Here is a 24,715-nt window from a genome sequence, read left to right as displayed (position 1 = left end):
AACCAGTAAGAAATCCACGTGGAAAAGTGTGTCACTTTATTTTTAAAAAGCTGTTTCCTAGAAAGCTCTGCATTTGCAAGCATAATTACAGCTCTTTCTTCCGAGCACCTTTCATGCAAGTATGCACTGTCTTCGTAAGAATTTCTGATTGTATCGTAATTCAAAAGAAATAGGATGTAACTATCCATTAGCTTGATTTTATGTTTTGTGTAAGCTACTGAGAGTCATTAGTTGTAGCTCCAGAGCAACAGCTGATTTATGCATTTAACTTCTATGCAAATATTAGTGATATTCAAGTCATTGGAGATGCCAAGTTTACTCTCTTGTGTTTCTAGATTTACCAGAGATGCTGGTTAGTATTCAAAAAAGCTTCAAGCAAAGGGCCAAAGAGGCTGGAGAAATTCTCAGATGAACGAGCTGCTTACTTTAGATGCTATCACAAGGTAAGACTTGGTAATATGGTTGTTTCTTAAACTTTTTTTTTAACGTACAATCAAGAGTAAAATCTGAAGTTGACATATATTAATTGGCCTGAAAATTGGAACTTTTTTTACTATCAAGGTCCTAAGCCCACTTGTATGTTCCTTCATTCAGTGAAGTAGAGGCAGAGTAAGTTTCTGTTTTCTGCTTCGCAGCAAACATCTTGCTAAGCTAATGGAAAATGACTTTATTTTTAGAGAAGATGTCCTTTTCTCTCCTCAGCCCTTTAAAATCAGATCTGAAATACTTTGCAATGACTACTACTCTTCATAATTACACTAACAACTGTCCAAGGTAACGTGTGAATTCAAAAAGCTGGATACTTAGAAGTTCCCATTTTACTAGGATTTTGCATCTGTGCGAAGATATTAGACAGCTACAGAAATGAAGGGCAACATGCAAATTTTTCTTGCAATGATGATGTGAAAACCTTTGCTAAATTCACCAGTATTAAAAGAATGAAGTTTTTCCCTCTAATCACTTCTCTGGAGTTATGTGCACATTTCATATTCATCTGAGAATTTACATGTGTAATTCTCCCGGGCATGGAGATGAAAATAAGAAGCCCTTTAATTTATAATCATTGGTGGCAAAAGCTTAATATATTAGAAGATTAAGAATTATGTGCATAAATTCCTAGGAGTTGGTGAGCACAGCTCAGCTTGAGGCTGATCTGCGCTTACTCACTTTGACATACATTTAGGAGGAAATCTTGGGGGAATACCAAATCTGAATTCAGACTTGTCTGTCTACATGCCACGTAATTTGTAATTGATTGGTCATAAAACCTGTGGCTATTTGTAGTAAGTCATGCCCAGAAATAGTTCATTCAAATTTATATTAAGCAACTTTCAAAAGTAATGAGAAGTGCATTTTTTTTTATTTGATGTGTGTGAGTGTTGCACAGTGTGTATAAGACAATTTCCAGCTTTGTGTGAAATGTTGCGCTTATATTAGTATGGCTCTGTCAATTATTAATGCAAATCTGTATTTCTTTCATTGTATTAATGCAATATATCAGCAGCACACACTGGCTTGAAGTTCAGATTAGGTAGTGGATATGAAATCCATGAGGAATCTAAATGAGGCTGGATTTTTTTCTCTTCTTTCAAGAAAATCTGTAGGTTAGCACTTACTTGTCACGTATGTAACCTAACAGCAATTTGCTACGTCTGCATCTGCAGACTAAAGCACCACAGAAAGTCCCACTAGCTTTGAGGGGTTTTCAGCTTTAAGTCAAGCTTAGTCTATAGTTAACTGTTACTTAATGTTAAACTGTTGCTTCTTCTATAAATTTAGTATTTGGATTTCTCTGGTAGCTTATTTGACAGGAATAAACAATGGTCAAACTCCACAATCAGTCACTTTTGGAGGAGTAAAACAAGCTTGCATGCAGGTCACTTGAATGTAATGTGCACTCCTGAAAGCACTGGTTCCAGCTGGAGTGAACTGATAGATTATATCCTAAGTCTCCTTTTCAGGAATTGGAGAGTGGTGTCTTGGGGTCTGAGTCTTACACTGAGTATATCTGAGATGATCAGTCTGAGCTTCTATGGGTTTTTTTGGTGTCTTGGACCTCCTGAGCTAGACTGCCAGCTCCAATGCTCTGAGCCCTTCCCCTAAACATCTGCCTGCTTCAGGGCCCAGGTATGTAGACCCAAATTACGGGATGCAGTGCTGAGGTTTCTGCCAGAAAGCCTGTAGTCCTCCTGTATAAAACGGAGAGATCTCTCTTCCCAGCACCACGTCAGCCTGGACATTGTGGATGAGCTTGCTGAGAGCCACTGGGGTGCAGACAGGCTGGATGACTGGGCAGCGACCTCGCTGCCGTTTGTGGGAGCTACCCTGGGAACATGGCCATCAGCATTTGTTCTCCACCTTTATCACTCTTTGCCACTCCGTAATGAAGCAGTGCTAACCAACTAGAGCGGGTTAAATGTGATTGCTCGAGACAGTGGGTTGTCACACAGTGTTGCTATTTGGCAGTGGGGCTCTGCAGTGTCCCCATTTTTTCACTGTGATGGTAAGTAAGGCTGTCTTCTAATTCTAGAGTTATCAGCTGCACAACTTGACGGGTCCTGTTTATTTTTAACGAACCTTACTGAAGGGAAGCTAATGAATATTAAATAGCATTTTCTGCTAAAATGTGTTAACTTACAAAGAGCGCAGGTGGATAAAAATGAGTTTCTTTTTTAAATAAGCTTTGTAAATGTGTGAAATTCCAAGGTGATGAATGATGCGGCTTCTAACAGTATTACATATGAGGTGTTGAAAAAGGAGAACATGTTACTGCTGCTCTATACTGCTCTATAGTTGAACTGATTCTTATAAAAAGCATAGTTAATTATTAATAAAAAAAAAAACCCAACAAACAACTTATGGCAGAGTCTTCAATTAACACTATTTATCACCTGGTTTTGATGTATAATGTTAACGGGACATTGGTACTCAAGACACCATCCAGAAGTCTAGGGTAGTCATTGCTGTTGTCTTGGTGTACATTTGGTCGGCCAGAGCAGCTGTTGTAATAACAGCTTGATGGTGCGTAGAGGCTTTTCTGTGACTATTCTAATTCTGTCACTCCTGGACAGAAGGCTGCTTCTCGCTGTCTCTGACAATAAAGATAATCCTACAAATGGGAAGCCCAGTCAGTCCTGTTAACATGTCAAGTGTCACTGTGTCATAAGCTTCTGCTAATGAATCTAAGGACGAATGCAGTTCAGTCTGATAGATGATACTGCGAGAGGCAAACCTCACTTACAGGTTACCAGTGCTTCAGAAATATGGTCGTTAACTTCCTACCTGGGTTCTGAAGTGATTCTCAAATGCTGTTGAAAGCAGCATCAAATCTGGAAAACTGAGGAGCCCCCGATCACTCCATCAATCTCAGGAAAGGTTTAATCAGTCATAAAACTGTAAAGGGTAGAAAAAGAAAAATGATGAATGGAGCTAATTTTTCAATAGCACCTGCCTCCTTCACTGAAGTGTTAAATTGTTTCATTTTGTTGCTTTTTTTTTCTGTGATGTATTCAAGTGCAAATGTTATTTTGATTTATTAGCCAAAAGATTCTGTCCAGAGCATTTGTTCTGTTGGCACCGTGGTGGTACCAGTCACTGAAGCTGAGTTGCAGTGGACTGAGACCGTACAATATCTCCTTGGCACCTTCATCCAGTCAAGGTTTCTCCTTTATCCGTTTGAAGTCTGGGTCGCAAGCAATGTTTCTGAGGTGTCTCGGTGGTTTCTGTCATATTGGGGGGTCCAGTTTGTTTGCATTTGAATGCGTGATGTATGTGTCCTGTTCTGCAGCCCTGCACCAGAGGCTGAATTTTGACGTCATCGCCACTCAAAGTTTAAAACAACAAAAGAAATAAGTACTTTCTTTTTTTATAATACTGACCTTTAAATACTTTCTAATCTTGTTCTGTTTTTTTAAACATGGAAAGGTTAAAGTGTCCTAAAATACAGGTCATCTGAGAATACTCGCCTGTAGTTTATGAAGTGAACTGGAAATTTGCATACACAAAGCAAATTGCCCGCTTAATTCATTTGGTGGGGAGAGAAAATAATTAGGAACCAGGCTACAAAATCTACGCGGAGATTTGCCTTTTGGGTAGCTGTCTAGTTTTCCCTTGGTAAATGTAAATAATCAACGACAAATTACCATATGCTTTAACAAAATAATATTGGAGGAAGGAAGAAATTATTATTTCTCTAAGTGACTTTTGACTTTGCAATGTGCCAGAAGAATCCTTACTATTCCAATAGAAAACCAACTAACTGCATACTGCTGACAGGAATGTACTGATTCCGCAAGGGGATCTGAGTTTTAATCCGATTGTATTAATCTTGCCTTGTAACAACAGAAGTAATTTAAACAGTCTTTCTGTCTAGTTATGGAATAATCCATTTGGAAAATTGAATTGTGTAATTTGTAATTGTTTTCCAGGCTTGCTAATGCAAAACTGTATCGGTAGCAAATTAAATGTTTAAAGTATGACCACTCTGCTAATAACTGGCTGTTAAACATTTATTTTAATGAATACTATCACTTACTATGAATGAAATGTCTAGTTTGAGGCTGTAAAAGAATTAAAGTAACTTGTCAGGATATTTTGGTATCTTCACTATAATGCCACACAGCGAGGCTCATTGCAAGTCTGTGGAGCAGGTATGTGTCCTTCCATATGGAAGGACATATCTTGTGCCTGGCTCCACTGATCCTGTGAATGAAGGAGCAGCCTCTGAGAGTGATGGTGAAAGCTGAATCTCTAAATCTGGTAGTTGTTCCTGGCTTTAATTTCTTAAAAAGCCACTGTTGGACTACAGCGGCGTTATGGCCAGTGTGTGCGATTCCATATGGAAGCAAGTGAAAACTAGTGGCTGATGATTTTTCCCACTGAAGAAAGGGAGATATAGGCATTGCTGTAGATTTTATTTTTTTTAAATATATATATTTATTAAAAATATTTAAAAAACTATATAAAATTTTAGTATGTTATGTATACTTAGTAAGTTAGATATGTACAGGCAGATCTTATAAGCAGGACTGGGCTGGAATTGCAGCAGCATTTTCCATTAAGTGTTCCCCTGGCGTGTCCCGGGGAGTGTTCTACCTGTACTCATCATGGGAGGAATTTTCAGGAAGCCAAGACAGATGCATGAAGTCCTTAATTAAGATTAAAACACGAGATACTTGAAAACCATTGAATGTGGCACTTGTGTAGGCAATAAATATACTCCCTTGTGTTATGTTCTGAAAGGCTACCCATATCTGAGAATTATGTACTAATTCAAACCATACTTTGAATGCTAAGGACCATTTTTAGTAAACTGTGTGTTTGGCATGTTTTTGAAGGGAATGGGAGAGATGGAAGAATTTTTGCCAGAGTGTATCTGGTCGGGGTGATATGGCTCTGTCTGCTTGTACTGTCGGTTGGGAAATGAATGATTAATCCCTGGTCCTGGTTCAGAACTCTCTTACCACACAGCTCTGCAAGTATTTTAGTTTTTAATCTAATGAAATGTATTTCAATTGTATGGATTGTCATCTTAACATAAAGGAGGCTTGAAAGTAAAGGGGAGAAGTATGCAAAGGGAGGTCCTTAACCCCTAACAAAATATCATTCTTCTTGTGATTTCTCTGTTAATACTGTCTTAGGTCTGATATTTGTGGTTTACCCACCTTTTTAGAATGAAGTTTATAAATGTACATTACTTACTAATCTCGGACAAATAAAACGTACATGAATTAAACTAACCATGAAAACACTGTTTTGCAAGAGCCTGGCAGGAGGAGAGCTATTTAAAAAATGCAAAAAAAAGAAAACTTCAGCCTCAAATATTTGCAGGTGTTTGGTGTCTGCTCCTGACTCCTTTCCAAAAGCGTGGTAGAGGGGATGTTAGCAGCCTGCCACTTCTTCAGTGTGAATTCAGTGCATATGTGCCAGACAATTTGAACCATCTGTTGCATAAGGGTGAGCAACAGGAAGGCTATTTAGGCACATGGGATAATGATGGCATTTTCAAGCATCTTGCTGAGTGACACAGCAGGTCAAATACCAAGTGATCTTCAGACAACTTCTCCCTCAGGAGCACAGGTGCACTGTTGAGCCTTGGCAGCAGGAATAGCTTCTTGGCTAAAGCTGGATCTTGCCAGAAGGGGCTATTACCATACTGGAGTACCTCTGAACCTCTGAAAGGTGAAGGCAACTTCAGCGGCTCAGTCCCAAAAGGGAAGAGAGGTCAGCTGCCTATTGAGTATATTTTTGCCAGACAAAAATCAGGTGCCACAAGGTTGTATCCAGGACAGAATGCATGCATGAGCTGAAAGACTGAATTCAAGTGACTCTTCTGCATGCCACCGACTTCACAGAGTCCCAGAGTGTCAGATTTTGTCCATCTGTTATTCTCCCTGTGTCTGCTAGGTCTCCTACTGAAGAAAAACTTAGTCTGAAACCAGCTGGGAAGAGACTAGAGTGTGTGCATATTACTGTAGACACTTGGACCTGGGTCAGAGGTCAGAATTGGGGGCTACCTGTCTGTCACACTTCAAAGGGAGATGCTTTGGTGTTAGCTTGTGCAGCTCAACAGAAGCAAATGCCATCAGGAAATCTTCAGATGCATGTGAAGACTTTCAGACCGTGCTCTGTGAAATGCCATTATACAAGAGCTCTCAAGCAGTCAGTGTAGCACAGAATAACCCAGGAGCTGCCAAATGTTGCAGCTAGCATTTCTCCAAATATAAATACCCTTTTTTTCCCAGTTCAGAGCTAAAAGATGAGTTACAAAGGATTTGATGATCAGTGAAATTAATGACACAATACTGTTGATTTCAGTATTTCTTCAAGATATCACCCAAGGGATGAAATCACCTGCAATTTTATTTGACCAGGCTGTGAGCCAGGGCTCTTGGAGTGTGTTTTTGTACATGGCTGCTGTGCTTTGCAGTGCAGGCAGTCTGTGTTCACACAGGGCATAAGGTGATTCCTGGAAGCACCTGACTTACTGCACACTGCTGCAGTGTGCGGACTTATATTATTGGGTCCCTGTCCCTCCTCCCAGCATATAGCACTCGGAGGTGATGAGGAAGGGGCTTAGGATAGAGCTTTATAAACACATTAAAAAAAATCATCCTCATATAAGTTGTTCATGTTCACCCCATCTCTGTACCCCTTTTTCCTTCCTCCCTTCTCTGTACACCCATCCTGCAGACCCACGGAAAAGCCCATCAGTCTGAGTTGCCCTTGCACTAACACCCAGGTCAGTGGCACACTCGTGTGCTCTCTGTCTTCATCCTCTGCTCTTATGTTGACTTAGGGAGAGTTTTTGCTTAGAGAGATGAATTAACTGCTGGTTGATACCCCAGAAAAGCAAAATAGACCACTGTGAATACTGAAAGGCAACAGATAAAAAATAATGTCTTAGATAATCTGCATTGTCTTCTTCATAACACAGTATGCGTGGAGGGAGTACAGTAATAAAAAGCAAATGTAGGAGAAGGCATATTCAAATGAAAACAAATTTTTCTGTTAGAAGGATGAACTTTGGGATTTCAAGCATGAGCTGATTCTTGTAAAATCTCTATTGGAATATGTTATTCTGCATTTGAGATTACAAAGAAGTGCTTTACTGCAGTAACTAACTGGCTTTTGAGAGGAATTTATGGTAAGAAGGAAAAAATTACTGCTATTCTTAGCTCCAAAACAATGATGCCATTATATTCATGCTTTTTTCGTATTTTGTTGTTTCTGAAGGGGAATGCAGGAGTTGCAAGTCATGCTGTCATGAGGTCAAGTCACCCAGCCATTATACTTCTGGACACCTTGAGTTTTGCACAACTCTCTAATGGTCCACTGAAGTGACTGTAGCATAAAGTGGCAGTCCTCACTCGGCGGGAGGAGAAGTGAGATTGCTGTGCTGGGCCATAGGATGGAGGAGGAGCTGCTGTGTAACTTTTGATGAAACTTTTCTTGACTGGGAGACCTAAAGAAAGAAAATTCTTGGTTGCAAGGCACGTCCATGGCTTTTGTCCTACTCTGTGTGCTGGGTAGATCTTGTTGGAATGACCCACTGCTTCTGGTGTGAAGCCTTAGACTGGAGGGAGACCGCAGGTATCTGAGATATTGGCAGGAGCAAATCTCAGTCCCCGTGGCTGGGTTCAGAGATGATGCAGTGCTAGAGCTGCAATGTGGATATGACACATAAGCAATAGTGTGCAAGGCTGGAAGCCTTTGGGTGGGTAGGGGAGAGATTGGAGATTGGAGTACGGAGGCTGGAAAGTACAGGATGTCTCTAGTAGTACAGAAATGAGAGGAAATGGGTGATGGATATTCTGTGGCAGGGCTGCAGAGACTGCAGGAGCTCATGCAGTAGTTGCAGTACCAAATGCAGACCATTTGGTACTTCTGAGCCTCCGAACTGCTGGAAGTGTTTTGGCTCCTGAGCCAGCATGGAGAGGCAGTGTCCTGCTCAGTAGGAAACTGGGCAGTAGTTGCAGCTTGCAGCCCTAATGAGAATAAAACATGACAACTTGGGGGGTAAAGTGTGGTCTCAGGGATGCTGGGAGTGGTGAAGGTAAGATGTACAAGGTTGGAGTCATAGTAAAAGAAACAGTGATCAGAAATGTCTCTCCTTTAGTGTAGGCAGACAAAGCAAGTATTTTAATCTTGTCCTTCTCACATTCCCAGCAGTGTTATGGACATTTGCTCCCACCTGGCCTGGAGGTGCATGACTCAGTCTGAGCACAGGGTCATCAGTGGTACTGTTTGGGTTGGTTGGTTGTTTTTTCTTTCCCAGCCCTGTGCAGTAGCTAGCAGCCTCCCACATGGTCAAGTGTCCTTTGTCTCCCTTAGTAGGATGCAGGGTGTCTCCCTGCTAGGGGCTGAGGCAGCACGCGCTACCCATCACCAGGGGCTGACGGGGAACATGGGCAGCAGCTGACCATTTGGTACTTCTGAGCCTCCGAACTGCTGAAAGTGCTTTGGCTCCTGAGCCAGCATGGAGAGGCAGTGTGCTGTTCCCTGACTAGTATAAACCTTTCATGATCTCACTGAGCCCTGTCACAGCATCCTCGGGATTCATCACGCTAGAGACAATTACTGGGATATCCAGCAGTAGGAGTGTGACATGCCAGATTTTAAGAAATAAGCTTTCCATTAGGACAAATCCTAGATAGCTAAATGATTCACTACCAAAACGTATGGCTACATTCTGCTTCTGCTAACTTTTGTACTCGTAGGTACAAAACTTCATTAACACGTTCACTTGCAGAAAATGTAAATGTGCTCAGTATAAATGTCAGGGTGGTTGCTGTCCTGAATGAAAAAGTCTAGCTCTTTTTTTCCTCTTGCATTTGAATCCTTTCTTGGCATATGAGAAAAATATATGAGACTTGAACTTGGCAGCTGGCAATTTGTGCTTGACCTGTCATGTGCTGAGCACGATGGGAATAGGTTTTGACAGATTTGTCATATTTAACAATGACTTTGTCGGTGTCTTGTTAGCACTGGGGGATGTGCTTCCATCACAGGATTTCCTGGAAGAGTAAAAAATGCTCATGCAAAATTAAGCACAGTTAGGAAGTTTCAGTTTTGACACTTCTCAAAATCTTGAACCTGGAGGCTATAAAAACCTGAGTTCTAAATTTGGCAACTATGCAGAAGGTTTGGTGTGTTCCCCATGGGATGTTCCTTCCATTATTTCCTTCTGCTACTGCCCCTAGAGTGAGTTTCTGGACATTGGATGTGTTGCTTATTTTTATTTTGGGGAGACATTGCCCACCAACTGCTCTTTGTTCCTTCCATTCACAGTAAGATTACCTTTGCAGGGGTCTTGCTTGAAAATGTGATTTTGGTTATCTGTTCTCCCCTGCTGGAAGGGAACGGGCGATAAATTGACTCCAAGAAGAAAGTGACTTAGGATGGAGGGCCAGAGAGATGCAGTGGGTGTGCTGTGAACCCACGATGCTCTAGAGGAGTGGTTTCCGTTGCTGGACCCTACAACACTGGTAACTCTTTATACTTTCTGAATCTTATCTATAAGGCAATTGCTGCATTTCTTTGTTTAGAGTCGACACAGTTTGATATGAGACTATTCCACAGGACTAATGAGACCAAAGTAGTGAAGTTGTTAGGTTATACAGCCTTGGGAACATTTCTGTTAAATTCCTCCTCTTTCTCTCTCTCTTCAACCCCTACCATGTAAAAGAATCAGTGAAATGTTTTCTGATAATGAATATTTAAATGTAACTTCCTGATTCCCTGTCTGGGTCTTAACCTTTATATTAAAAGGAATTTAAATAATGAAGAATTAGTCCTCAGTCAAATTTAGGAGTGTTACTTATGGTTGTGAGGGTGAAAAGTGGATGTTAGAAATATGAAGCAACTGTAGTATGTATTTACTGAAGCTCTGTACAAGGTAACAGATACATGTTTATTTTTTTGGCGTGAAAGCTATTTTTCCAACCAGTTTTTGGCAACGAAGCAACAGAAATCTGTGTTTACAAGCCTGTGAATCTTTAAAGCTAAACAGCTTTCTAATAACTAAAACTGTGATTATTTTTTTTTTTTAAGTGGACCATTCTAACAAATCCTCAACTTTCCATCAAAAAATAATTTAGAGAGCAGCTTTTCACCGTTCTTACAGTTTTGTCCTCCACGATGAAAGCTGTACTGGAACTGGACTTGCTTCTCCAAATGGGTGAATCCTTTAGATTTTTATCTTCACCTCTCTGCTTCTGCTACATCAGGTTGGTCTTTCTCATGTCCTTCACGTAAATATTTCTCAAACTGGAGTGAGCTTTGATTCTACCTGCCTCTTGGCTAAAATCCTGTTCAGATGGTGTTGCACTGAAGCTCACGTATAGACAAGAGAGAACTGGAGGATGTGGCTGCTTCATCATCCAGGGTCTTCAAGTTGATTGTCTAAGGTGATTCATGTCAAGGCTGCATTTCTTTAAGAGCAATCATAGGCGTGTTCATGCTCTCTCTCCTTTTCTCTGTCCTTTGCAACATGATGTAATTCTTTCTCTCCTTCTCCAGTCAATAATGGATATATATCTTTCCAAGCTCCTAATTAAAACTCCAAATTGTGCTTTTTCAGGTCACAGAGCTCAATAATGTGAAGAATATATTACGAATGCCAAAAAGCACAAAGAAGCATGCTGTTGGGATTTATTTTAATGATGACACATCGAAAACCTTTGCTTGTGAGTCAGGTGGGTAAAATGGCAACGCACATTAGAAAACATAAGAGCATTAATTTGAAATTATGGATGTATTATACCTACACACAGATTTTCTGGGCGTTTATACAGAACTTGAGGCGGATGAGTGGTGCAAGGTGCTGCAGATGGAGTGTCTTGGAACACGAATTAATGACATTAGCCTTGGAGAGCCTGACCTGTTGGCATCTGGAGTAGAAAGGGAGCAGAGTGGTAGGTACATAAATGTTGACATTTTAAATCTTCAATTGCATTATTTTAAAGTCTTTTGGACTGTGCATATGAATATCAGAAATAAATTGGTGCGAAATTGTTTTTTCCAAGCCCTCCTTCCTGTTTTGTGGTTTGTGGGGTTTTTTTGGGGGGGGGCGGAATTTTTGGCTTTTGGGTTTTTTTAATTGCTACCGGAGATAATAAGTAAGGTAACTATAATTATTTTGGAATAGCATTTTTCTTTCTCAGACAAGTTAGTTGCTCTTGGAGATGGGGACTATCGTTTGTTGCGTGTTTTCTTGTATGATGTCTGTACAACCGTTTCAGTCTGTGACTGAGGCTCTTTGGCAGCATTGTAAAGCAAATAATAAATAGTAGTAATTGCATGCAAAACATCAGCTCATGGCTACTTCACTTTCTTATGCAAATTAACTAATTACATGCACGAATGCAATTGCAATGTATTTATTCATGCACACAATTTTATTGTTTGCAAATATCAGGATTATGATGCTGCAGTTCTCTTTGGTGTCTGAATGCACGCACAAATGTTTGACGCCCTTTGAGTGCAGCATTCTGACTGCCCCAAACCTGGAGTTTATTGAGTTATTGGATCGAATTGAGTCTTTGTTTTTGAATTAATTGTTCAAAGTGGAAATAAGATCTTGTAATAGAGGTGGAAAATAGGAAATTCCTTTAATGACTTGTACATTTAACGGGCAGGGATTTTAGACTAACCTTTTGTTTTTCTCCCAGAGAGATTCAATGTGTATTTGATGCCATCCCCTAATTTAGATGTGCATGGGGAATGTACCTTGCAGATAACATTTGAGAATATCTGTCTTTGGGACATCCAGAATCCCAGAGTAAAACTCATCTCTTGGCCATTAAGTGCCCTCCGACGCTACGGGCGGGACCCATCTTGGTTCACGTTTGAAGCAGGGAGGTAGGTTTGTGTTCGCTATATTGCGTTGCTTTCCTTGGTGGTGCTGGGTGGTGCTCTGGACCACTTCTGAAGGTTGTTGAAGGACATCAGAGCTTATCTTCAGACAGAGGCTAGTCTATACCCTCTGCTAAAAAAAAAAATTAAAAAAAGGTAATACTGAAACAAATAAAAACAAATAAACCCCCCTCTTAATCCCATGTTGCAGCTTGAATGGAAGCAGTTGCCAAATAAAAGTGCCTGAGGATGGGGGTGGGAGAGCTGTGGTATCCCAGGGGACTGCAGGGTGGAGGCTGACAGCGTTGTATGTTACTGTATAGGGTTGTTCTTAAATAAAGCACTACATGAGTTAGAGAATTGGATGGACAGATCTGGGAAGAAGGGGCGAACATCATTCCAGAATTTGTACAACGTGGGCCTTTGGGCACAGAGTTATGGGTTCTGTACCAGGAGAAGCGGAGTTTGAAGTTGAGAGCACTGCGTGCCATGTTGTTTCCCAGAAGCAAACTAAAGAATGGAGAAGGGACTCCTGTTTTCCATTGATTATATTCCTCGTTTCCATCTATTTGACAAATGGATTTATAAGAAATTTGAATGCAATTCCTTTTTTTAGAGATGTTTTTCTGTATTGCTTCCTGCAGCTCAGTCTTAATGAGCTGAAGTCTTTGTGCGGCTGAAGTTGGAGCACTTATTTATTGAACTAAACTATCAAATCCTTTCTAAGGGATATGGATGCATTATTTTAGATAAGCACATTAAAGAATTACAATAGTAAAAGAGAAGCAGATCATACAATTAACTTATCTGGAAAGGGAAGAGGCATTTAAATGTCCATCCTCCATATTACTGCAGAATTTAGTCCTCTCAGGGGAGGAAGGATACATTTTTATTTAGCTGATCATGTGTTAGCCATGATAAGACAATGCAATTGGGATGCTGAGGATATGTATTTATCATTTCAAGCGGAAGACAAAACTGCAAAACTCATTACAGGCAGTGTTAAAAGTCTGAAAGGGGAAGACAAATTAATCCTACCTGGCACAGATTCTATATGGGGTCTAAATATTAAAAATCTGGGTCTTGCGCATGAACTCTCTAGAGCTTAAGCACTTACGATAGATCAGTGGTACTTAGCTGAGTCCCTGTTTGGCAAGAGCAATACAAATATGGGCTAAAATAGTAAGATTGGACCAGGGGTGGTAGGACCCATGCACAAAGACTTTTAAATAACTTCTTTCTGTATTTCAACAACCTTTGTTTTCTTACTGCTTGTGCGATAGCGCTTTTAGAGCAGCATGGTAAAGTTTTGCTTGTTCATGGTGATCTGTAAACTTAAATCTCACACTTGGATGCCATCTGTTCTTGCTTTGGCAGGATGTGTGACACAGGAGAAGGACTATTCATCTTTCAGACCAGAGATGGGGAAGCAATCTATCAGAAGGTTCACTCGGCTGCTTTGGCCATAGCAGAACAACACGAGCGCTTGTTGCAGAGTGTGAAAAATTCAATGGTACGGCTGCTTGTTATGCTTGTTACTTCGCACTGGGCACCAATGAACAATATGTTTCTTCAATGTGATTTTAAGTTTTGATTCACAGATAGTAAGCAGTCTGATTATTGCTCTTATTAAATTCTGCTTGATTTTAATATTTAGGGCAGTAGATATAACTGGGGTTGTTTTTCAAGATTCAAAACAACAGGGAAACTTATAGTCCTTGATTTTTGTGTTTACAAAGCTATCAGTAAGTGTGAATTAATACAGAGATGATAAGCTCCTGTCACTGCACATTCTTATTAGGTTCCTTTGATTAATCAGCATCATGAGTTTGTTTGGAAGCATTTCTCATCAATCTATTTGCAAAGTGTTGTGGCTCATGCTCAGTTTTCCATTTGCTAATTGATGTCTGCACTCCAAGGATGATTTGGAAAGAGTCATATGGTTCAGATTAAACTATGGGGGAGGACTAGATGTTTGTCTGATCTCTCAGTGGGTGTCTGTTTTCCACAAGTGCTTTTTGTGCCTAAAACTTGTTTTGGGACACACATGACTGGTAGGAAATACAGGAGCGTAAGATGCAAAACTAGCATATAGATGGAGAACAGACAGTGTGGCATCCCCAAAAGCATTATGTCTAAGGAAGGCAGTTTTATGGCACTTGCACCTAATGTGTTTAAGGATCTTATTAACTTCATTTTTTTTTTTTTCATGAAACCAGTAGAGTGAAAAGGAATGTTCTGGTTATCCCATATCACAATTGGTCTCTACACCCCAAGACTCACAGGTTGACTCTGACAGCAATATTAGTATCCTGAAGATAACAGGCTGTCTGGAATGTATAAAATGCCCAGAATGGACAACTGTGGAAAAGCCTGGCTGTTATTCCAGGCAGTAGTAATTGGTTTATGTTACCTGCAATAAGACATATCTTTCTCTTACTGTAAACGTAAGTGCTGCTGTTATCCACATCCATGTCTAATCCTTTCAGTAATTGTGCTAACATCTTAGTTTCAGGGATAAGTTGTAGCGATGAATTATCCCAGTATTAACTGGATGATCCAGCTGGGATGAAACAGAAAATGCCATTACTACTTGTGGAAACTTAAGAAAAGATGAGAGTGGATGTTGAGGGAATGGGGAAGGGAACAAATTGTCTTAAGTACTTGTATTTCTTTTATTCTTCCACTTTCTTGGACTTGAGACAGAATGGAAGCCAAATACATGACAGGAAAGTTATTTTTCTTAATAACAGTCCAATGAGGAGGAACAAATGAGGAGAGGAGGGGCAATAGGAAACTCTTTCCAAGTGTCCCGACCAGTCCTGTGGACTGGGTAACTGATTGCTTCAGCTGAGCACGCAGGCAAATGGGTAATTCTGTCGTTTGTGGAGCAGGTGGGATAACTGAAGTGGGATGGTGAGGAAAATTCAAGTCTGTTTCTAGGCGATGTGGGTCCTGCAATGTCTTTACTTTCAACAGGAAAGAGACTAGTTAATGGGTTTTTAACATAAAAAATACATTTATTTCACACTATTTATAGCATGATATACCAGTTTTCAGCTGATGCTACTCTGTTAACTTCTGGCTGGTGTCATTACAATGTGGTCACTTCTGTAATGCCCGTGGGAGAGCGCTGTGTCTGTGAGGGTGAAGTGCTAACTTGGACCCTTTCTTGTGACAGCCTCTGCCCTGTGTCCATTTAGACCACATGCTTTTCCCAGCACTTCCAGGTTCACTGGGAAGAGCTTGACACGTTGCTTGCTTTCCTTCACAAGTGTTAGAACTAGCAGGTGAACTGCAGCCAGCTGCACTGGTATTCTTCCCTTTCCCAGTAAAGTATCATCTAACACCATCTTTGCTGTTTCTTGACTTTTGTTTAAAACAAAAAACTTTATAGTTCTAGTTAGCGAAGGGAGTTTTTGTCCAAAAATATCCAAAATTATCTAAGTTGAGACAGATGGGTAGATGATACCAGTACACAACAGTAACTAAATTAAGCAGATTAAAATTAAGCTAGGGTAAGTCAGCATAACTAGCTAACCTTTGTAGCCCACCAGGATCAGAAGCGATTGAGTAACCTGTTGAGAGCACAACTTCGTTTTCAAAAAACAGAGATAAGTTCAGTAACAGTAGTGAATAGGCTTACAGGCAATTTCATATTTGGTGATTTTACACTTATGTAATAGCATCTTTAATAGATGATGTCTGATGCTGTGCTCTAAAATTTCCGTCTTAGAAGTGCCAATAGACTCAGCAGATGTACAGTTGCTATAGATTTCAATAGAGAGCAGCTGCACAACCTCTAAAAGCTTTTTCATGAACACTGTGTCCAACCACAACTCCTAAATCTAATTTTATAGACCCTAGAGTGCTAAGTGGGGGACATGAACATATTCCTGGCGAACTGAAAGTCTTGTAATTTAGTAGTGGAATATAATTGTTTCAGATGAGTCCATACGCCCCTGAATAAGAGTTTCCTAAGTCTGTCATAGAAACGTTGTCTGGTTCCGAAATAGTCAGTAAGACTTGGTGGCTTCTCTGGGGTTCAAGGATAGTCAGATTTAGAAGTTTAGGCAGAGGATCGTTGTATCAGTGTAGAACTCAGGTGTCTTATTTTGCTGATTACAAAATATTTGTAAGGTACATCTTTGTTTGGATTGATTGATTTCCCCTCTGTTTTTCTTCTGCTTTTGAATGCTTCAACGAGGAGTTCATTTTAGATGCTTGCACTTCACGCTCGGCTGTCTATATTGTTTCTATCTCCAAGAATTATTTACCCTGTGTGAATTTTCGTATTAGTGAAGCTTGAGCTATTATTTACAGAAAGGGTAATAAAAGTAGAAAGTCAGAGATACTGATGGTGAGAAATTAAGTCTACACTGAATGTCTTCTGTTTGCTCCTGTAATCCTGACCACTGCTACGTCAGTGATGTGGTTATCCAAGACTGAGGTGAAGATGGTATTAAGCTACCTGAGGGCTCCTGGAGCCTGTGCAAAAAAAAAAAAAGGGGGGAGTTGAATGTCCCATGCTGATAAAGCAAAATAAAGCTGCCAAGTACTGTTGAGCATGTGGGCTATAATGTGTCTGTCACCTCCCCAGCAGTCGCTCTCTTTATATTACGGTATGTTGGTTCAGTTTGTGACTATAACTGGCTCTGGCTCCTGAAATGCATGTGGAAAATTGATGCGATAGTTGTTCCTCAGCTGGGAATCTCACCCTGACACTTTCTCTCAATGTGTTGTTGCTTTCTGGCGAGGTCTGAGCATATGCTGACCAGAGTCTGTGACACTTTCACAAGTGGGTTTCGTTTATTTTCCTTTTCAGTGAATTCAAAGACCTCTCCCTTTTCTCTTTTAAAGGGAAGAAAGAGCTGGCTTTGCTTAGCGATGCATGAAGCCATTCTGGTCATTTGGTAACTCATCTCATCCAACTGTTTGTTTCCTTTCACTTTTGCATTGCCAGACAACGGAAAGAAAATATCTATTCAAGTTATGTTTTTGTGAGTATTTGGTTGCCATGAAAACTGGTGGGAGTAGTGCTGTGACTTGACTGCTGTCATTTATGCCTGTTCTCACTTCAGGTTGCTTTAAAAAAAGACATTACAACTTGACATCTCACTAAAGTAATAACAGTGAACTTCCCAGTTTTGGCAGTTAAAGCTCAGTGCTTCACAGAAAGATATTATCAGCCAGTTTACCGGCAGCCTTCCCTGACTCTTATTCCCATCTCAGCAGCTCAAGTGTGCACTTTGCACTAGATCCATCTGATGTGCGAGTGCGTTTGTCCAGGCTGGAACCTGCTATTATCTCTGGCCATTTCCACAGAGATTCATAATTAAGAGTGGAAATGGTGCTCACTAACTTTTGAAATAAGAGAAGAATATTGAGTATTAGTGTAAAATGGACAGTAGTCAAAACGGCAGCAATATGTTAGTGCCCTCTAATTTCTGAAGTTGTTTTTATTAGTATACCATTCTGTAGTTTTGCTGTAATGAATTTAGCAAATGTTTCTTAAGCAATTATTGTTCTAATTGATTTTGATTGTTTACATGAATTTGCTTCACTGGGAAGAAAATTCCCTCAAAAAGACAGTGAGTGCAATGTTTTCCAATTGGGGATCCCAAGATGAAGGTTTACTTAGTGCAAGTTGTTCTGCAAAATCTTTGAAAATTGCATTGTCCAGCCTGAGGAAACCAACCAAACCTAACAAATCTTAAATCATCTTTCTTTCCTTTCCTTTTGGAGCCATGTGCACAGCTAGCTTGAGAGAATGTTGGTGTGTGGGTTTTTTTGGGTGGGGTTTTTTGTTTGCTTTTTGGTTGGTTGGTTTGTTTTGTGGCGGGATTTTTTTTGTTTTTTTTTTTTTTTTTTTTTTTTTTTTTTTTTTTTTTTTTTTTTTTTTTTTTTTTTTTTTTTTTTTTTTTTTTTTTTTTTTTTTTTTTTTTTTTTTTTTTTTTTTTTTTTTTTTTTTTTTCTTAGCAGACAGTGGTTTTGCCTCTAATGCAAGTTTTGCTGATTGTTAAGGTGGGATCTAAGAAAGAAAATACTTAATCTTTCCTCCCTGAGCCCCCAAGACTTCTGGGAACCAACTGCACCCTGTGGTTGACCCAGAGCTGTGCTTTGGCCCAGCAAACTGCCTTAGAATAGCTCTGTACATCTCTCATCCAGGTGACAAGAGGTGGCACAGCAGCTCCCCAGCTGCTCTCGGCACTGGCTGCCGCTGGCTGCGAGTGCTGCTTCTCCATCCCCTTCCTCTGCGGATCTCTCGTAGCCAGCAGAGCTGCAGGGTGGCTTTGTGTTGTCCCTCACCACTGCTCACATCTTTGCTGCTGCTTTGGTTTAAGCGTGACTTAACATAACTTGATCCCCGCCACGTGTGCAGGGAGCTGCATTTGAACTGCTCTGGGGATCCTGATCTCCTTTCAGGTTTCAGCATTCTCCTCCTTCCTTGGGCAGAAGAGGGTGAAAGGCTACAGATTAGGTGCCCTCCAGTTAACAAATTATTTGTTGTATTAATGGCGTGTGGAGTTGCACGTCCTGCCTGGCGCTCCGCTCGCAGCCTTTGCTCATGCGTGTTCCAGCATATCAATTCTGACTGTTTTCGACCTGCTTATGGTGCCGGGTGCTTCTGCAGCATAAAGCCAGGTCATTATCAAGTTATTCGTACTCTTTCTGTTGCCACAGAGATACAGTAGGTTAATTATGAGAATGAAATCCATCATCATTAAAGCTGCCTTTGCTCGCAGTCCGAAGCGTTTTGATGAAACGCTGTGTATTCAGGACATAACATACTAATTCTTACCTCCAGCTGTGGGTTTTTTAATTTTTCCCCCTGCTGATTGAGTTCAGGAGGAGCAGCCCTTCTGGCCCTTTTCTGTGTCTTTATCTAATCTTTCTCTAGCTGTGTCTCTTTTTTTCTCCCAGGATAGCCTCTTGGTTTTTTGCACTCCTCCTGACAGCCAAACTGTTGCTCAAACTGCCTTAGCTTGCTGTCCAACTCACCAATAAATGGAACCACCAAAAAAAGTATCTCCAGCCAGGAAATGCCATCCTCACAATGCTCTGCTGATTTTTATTCCCAGTAAAAGATCCATCATTGTTTGTTTCCATGGTGCTGAGATGTGTGTGGTGACACTGCAAAGGGTGTCTGGGCTTTAGTGAAGGAGCTGTAATAAATACGCTGTACAACGTAGGTGGAACCTTGCACGGTGTAGTGATTCACATCCAGCTGACGTGGAGGTGGGTGTTCTAAGAGCAGGAGCTGATCTGGGTTTGGTTTTGTTTTGTTTTACCTTCACATCACAGGCACAGTATCCACCGTACAGAGAGGAGGTTGAAGGTAGATGGCACTTCTAAATAACTTGGGAATGGGTCTCTCTGTATACAGCTAGTCCTCACCTCTTTTCTGTGCTTGCTTTGCCTGTTTGGTTTTGCTCCAGAATATACTGATGATCTTGTAAAAGGTTCTTTCACTTCAGGTTTTGTGAAACTAAAATTTAAAAGCTTACTTTTCTGTAAAAAGCTATCTTTTTTATAAATTAGAAAAGTCAAGTACAGTCTCGGTATGTTTGAACTGATGTTTTCCTGAGCTTTGGGAGGAGAATTTTAGCTGTACTGTGAAGCTTATGATGAAATACAATTATTTTTATCAGCCTGCACATACATCTTATTAAATTAATGGAAAAAAATGCCTTAAAGTAGTCAGTTCTCATATTTTTGTGTTAAGTATAGTATAACTAACAAGGGACTGTGATTATGTAAGAAAATGTAGCTTGAAGGCCTACAAAAAATGGGGAAGTGTGAGATGGGGCTTCCAGCAATGCACTGCAGCCCACGTGCTCTCCTCTCAGCATACCTGGATGTGCTGTTTGTTTAAGGAATTTAGCTGAAGGATGCAGTTATCTCCTGTGTTGAACTCCTGTGCCATCCAGCTGGCACACTCCTCAGCTGTAGGAGATGGGAGATGAATAGAAAATGCTTCAAAATTAACAAGAATAACTTGTCCTCACCCATGTGAAACATCTCCAGTCGGGTTCTCGATGGGCTGAGGCTGTATTTAGCATTGGCAAGTTGCTTGCGTAGCTGGGAAGACCCTCGGATGGCTTTGCTGCTAAAGGGGGACCATACCAGCACTTTCCTATCTTCCACTGATCCCCGGTTTCTGTTTCAGCTGCTTGAGTTAAAACTCCCCTCAGGGGAAGCAGTGCTAGCCCAGGACCAGGGGAGCACCAAGGTGAGCTTTGGTGTGCAACAGCAGCATGGCCTCCTAACCCGAGTGGTGTGTGCCCTTGGAGACTAACCCCTCAGTTGCCTCTGCTCGTGTAGGGTGGGCAGAGGGAGGGAGGGAGAGGCTGTGCTGGCAATATCGTTAGAAGTCCTTGCAGCTGGTGGTCGTGCTATTCTCGGAGGATTTGCAATAAACATGACTGTCTCCTTCACATCAGTTTACTGCTTTGCAGCTTCAGATGAAAATGAGCGAGCGAGCCGTGTCCCTCAGCACCATGGTGCCCTTGCCCCGCAGTGCCTACTGGCAGCACATCACGCGACAGCACAGCACTGGCCAGCTCTACGGTCTGCAAGGTAAGGGGCTGGGGTGGAAAGAGTCAATGCACAAATCGGATCACGACATTGTTGAATCATTTCCGTATCCGTCCATCTCACTGAAGGCTGATGTTCGGTCTAAGCCAGTTGTCACTGCTGTCTGATTGATGGAGAGCAGGGCACATCCCACCTTAAGATGGACAACTTGGCAGAGGGCTTGTCATCAGGAGGTGCTCTTCTTACTCCCCATTGGAGAGGGATCCTTTATTTGACAAGTTTTCTGACCATTTTTAGGTAAACAAGGAGAAATTACTGTTACAGGATGGCCAGTTATCAAGGTTGCCCAATCCTTCCTGCTACCAAACTCTTCTAATGGCACCTGATTTTTTTTTTGCCAGACTTATAACCATTTGGCTCCTCTCTTCTTTGGGTGGCTGCCTCATGCTAAGAATGATGCAGTCTTCATTATTCGTTTTGTGTACTTGCTAATGTTCAACCTAAACAACTACATCCTCAAAAACAGCTGAATTAGGGAAAGTAAAAGGAAATAGCCACGATAAGTAGTTCTAGAAAACTGTTGCTTGAACAGCTGCAGTGCTGCCACTGTGCATTGCAGCGTGGCCTGAAGATGGGCAGACGTCTTTCTCCAAATCTCCTCCTTGCTGTCAGCCCAAGGGGCAGCACAGCTCAGTCCCCTCCTGCCTGAAAACCTTCCCAGGCTGCAGAGAGGGAGGAATCGCTCCCCGGAGAGGTCTCTGCACCCAGTTGTCCCTCCGTGGTCACCAAGGGACATCTAGTGGTTACTGAGCGCACGGATGGGGAGAAGGAAAGGAGCCCACTGCGCCTGCAGGATGGATGGCTAGCAGGGGCTTCGCAGGAGTGCTGACGTGAGCCATCTCTGCCCGCATATTTCAGAGCGTGTTTCAACACTGAACTTTAATCTCCTGAGATAAAGTGAAAACTGCAGCACCTGCCACGCACTGCTGTTGCTTTGTGCCGGTTTCCCCAGAGGCACCTCTGCAGTAGGAGCTGCAGGTGCTTAGTACCTCTGAGGAGCTGGTCCAATGTCAGCATCTTGTAGTCATGCGTGTTTTTAGAGGTTTGTTTTTTTTTTTTTAAAAGCCCGTTTGTATTTCAAAACACAGTCTTCCACTCGAAGCTACATGGATTGGCTGAGTTAGTGTTTGTATTGATGAGTTGTGAAGTCAGGATCAGGGCATTACTCAGAGAAGCCAGCAGAAAACAGACTAAACACTGAATAGAAGGGGAGCAGCCTGGAGTATTGAATGGAAGGAGACAATACCTGCCATAACTTTATTTTCACAACATATGGAACAAAGGCTGAGCTTGATTAAACATCTGGATGATAAAGATGGACTGAAGCAGTTTCCCTTCGCTGTGGGAGCATTAGAAAGTGAAGCTCAGCTTGGTCACCAGGATACAGGCTGTTTCTCTGTCATCCCTGAAGGTCAGGGCTGGCGTGTGCTGCTCCAAGGTGCAGCCCTGCTCTTGGTGCCTCAGCCTGCTGCAAAAAAACCACAGGTAAACCTGTGTTTAGCAGAAAACCTCAGGAGCTGGCAGGGCTTTCTGGTACTAACATGGAGATACCATTTACCAACATCAAGCATTCAGAAATCACTAGACAGATATGTTAAAACATCCTGGTTTGGAAAACTTTTGCAGTCTTTTTGTTTGTTTGTTTGTTTGTTTATTTTTTCCTCTCCTCAGATATTAGGAGTTTCTCAAGGAATAATGAATGATAGATATTTATTTTACTTTTATTGATAAAGTGGGAAGCTATAGAGGCTAGCAGCTCCAAAACATAAAATATCACAAGGTGTGATTAAAAACTGCAAGTGCTGACAGCCCTGACATATATAGCCATATTCCATTCTGGTCGTCTGATTTTCAGCAAAATCATAAAAGCTAGTATTTTTCCTTTTTCCTTTTTTCAACACTAGAGGGGGCAGGCAGCACATAAAAAGCCCCAGCTAAGGCCGGCAAATATTCCAGAGGAGGAATGAATAATAAAAGCAGCACTTACATGCCTGTTCAAATTTGTTCAATAAATTAGGGCATGGGAAGATGACCTGCTGGTGGCAGACTGTGGCACACGAGAACAAGACTGCTTGCAGCACTCTGACACAATCAGTGGATTGGGCTTACTATGCCTTACTATAGAGTCCTTTATTAAAACAATAATTCAGCACTGAGTTGACACAAGATAAATAGACTATATGGGTACAAACTACTTGTTTTACATTTAGAAAAATAGCTTGCTTGTTAAACTGGAAAAATAGGATCCTAGGAGTTTGTCATCATGAGAATGGGGTAAAAGTCTTTGAAAAATAAGCCAGCCACACAGCCAGCATTATAATTAGGAAAGACACTGAAGTCCTTGTCTCATTCATCAGTCAGGGCTACTGAGGTAGCCCAGGCACCTCTAATTAGATTGGGTTGCCAAAATCTTGAAATGTTTCAATTACTACTGGAAAAAGAAATATGAAATAATTGTTATACCGAGTTGTGTAATTCCAGATGTATGAAGCAGCATTTCACTCACTGAAATGGTAGAGGCATCTGAAACCTTGTGTGCAAAAACTTTCTTCCGCCATAGTTGGAATTTATGGTTTCTGAATTGATTCTTTTCCCCTTTTCTAATGAACAGAAAAGAACTGATGCTAATATTGTGAGCTAAAGTGCATTTTTCATTTAAAATGCAAAGTCAGAACTCTTAAAAAATTAATTTGCTTTGTACATCTCTGTTCTGAAGGAACTGTGAAAGAAAATCTGAGTGGGGATGTCTCTGAGGTGGAGCAGCAGATTAAGCAGGGATAGGTTTAATTAAAAGGCTGTAATCTGTAGTTCACATAGTCCTTTATAAAATGCTGAATAAGGTGCCTGTGTCTTACTGAATGTTGTTCTGTTTTTTGCATCTAACTCGGCGAAGATGTTTCTAGCCCAGTGAAGCTTCATCGCACAGACACTTTTCCAACCTACAGGTCAGACCATCGATAAAAGACTGTAAAGAACTTTACAGACTCTTTGTCTTCTGACAAACTGCCCCAGTGGATGACAGTGATGATGATAAGCAAGGATGGAAACATGGAAGAGTTCAGGTTGGATGAAAAATTCTTGCAATACAAAGTTTTTTTTAAACTTTGCCAAAAGTTAAAACTATTCTGTAGATATTGGGGAGGGGAACGAAACCAACAAGCCCTCCAGTGTTTCTTTTATATCTTACAGCTGGACAGAGAAGAAATCACTCCCTAAATATTTCCAAATGTTTTTGTATGATAGGTATGTTGTAAATATATGAGAGCTTCTTGTTGTAGTGTGGTTCCATTTTGTCTATTACAGCTGTGTGTTCACTGATGTCAGCTGTGTCGCCCTTGTTTGTTGTAATGCTTATCTTTAGTTATTTACGTTATTGTTCAGCCTAATCCTCGATCTTTGAAACGGTGGCCAGTTTTAAGCAGCTATTGGATACAATTTTTCCTGTTTGAAGCCTGATGAAGACTTGATTGATTTCTTTTAAAAGCACCCTCTCTATCTTCTATTTCCTGTATTTATTTCCATCTCTGTAAATGTTTAAAATAAAAAAAAAGTTCCACTTAATTTGTGGTACAGTGCTTTTTGTTGTCGCTATCAGCATCATGAACAGAGCTGTTGTGGAGCCACTGGGGCACTAGAAGGAAGGATGGAGGGGGTCAGTGGTTTGCTTTGGGTGCCCCTTCCACATCTAAAGCAACACAACCGCTCATTGGGTGTCCTAGTGAAACAGAGTAGTAGATTCAACAGGAGTCTCACAATGCCACAG

At 41.1% G+C, this 24,715-nt stretch overlaps 1 protein-coding gene across 1 annotated transcript; it reads left to right on the top strand.

Annotated features, from left to right (window-relative positions):
- The first annotated feature begins 362 nt into the window (after positions 1-362).
- DOK5 (docking protein 5) lies at positions 363-24,458 on the top strand. The gene is made up of 8 exons (XM_019470703.1): positions 363-443; positions 11,081-11,195; positions 11,295-11,414; positions 12,210-12,360; positions 13,732-13,867; positions 20,525-20,587; positions 20,814-20,934; positions 23,846-24,458. The coding sequence occupies exons 2-8, from the start codon at positions 11,117-11,119 to the stop codon at positions 23,911-23,913; spliced, it is 738 nt and encodes a 245-aa protein (XP_019326248.1). The 5' UTR covers positions 363-443; positions 11,081-11,116; the 3' UTR covers positions 23,914-24,458.
- The last annotated feature ends 257 nt before the right edge of the window (positions 24,459-24,715 follow it).

The sequence above is a fragment of the Aptenodytes forsteri genome, unplaced genomic scaffold (genome assembly GCF_000699145.1).
Source record: "Aptenodytes forsteri isolate BGI_AS27 unplaced genomic scaffold, ASM69914v1 Scaffold159, whole genome shotgun sequence".
NCBI classification, from domain to species: domain Eukaryota; kingdom Metazoa; phylum Chordata; class Aves; order Sphenisciformes; family Spheniscidae; genus Aptenodytes; species Aptenodytes forsteri.
The sequence above is the reverse complement of the archived record's forward strand: the minus strand, read 5'-3'. Positions and strand labels throughout refer to the sequence as shown.

Coding starts and splice junctions, on each gene's coding strand:
- DOK5 (XM_019470703.1), top strand. CDS start 11,117: ATGCCAAAAAGCACAAAGAAGCATGCTGTTGGGATTTATTTTAATGAT. Junction 20,588..20,813: donor AGGACCAGGGGAGCACCAAG/GTGAGCTTTGGT, acceptor ACTGCTTTGCAG/CTTCAGATGAAAATGAGCGA. Junction 20,935..23,845: donor CCAGCTCTACGGTCTGCAAG/GTAAGGGGCTGG, acceptor AACTCGGCGAAG/ATGTTTCTAGCCCAGTGAAG.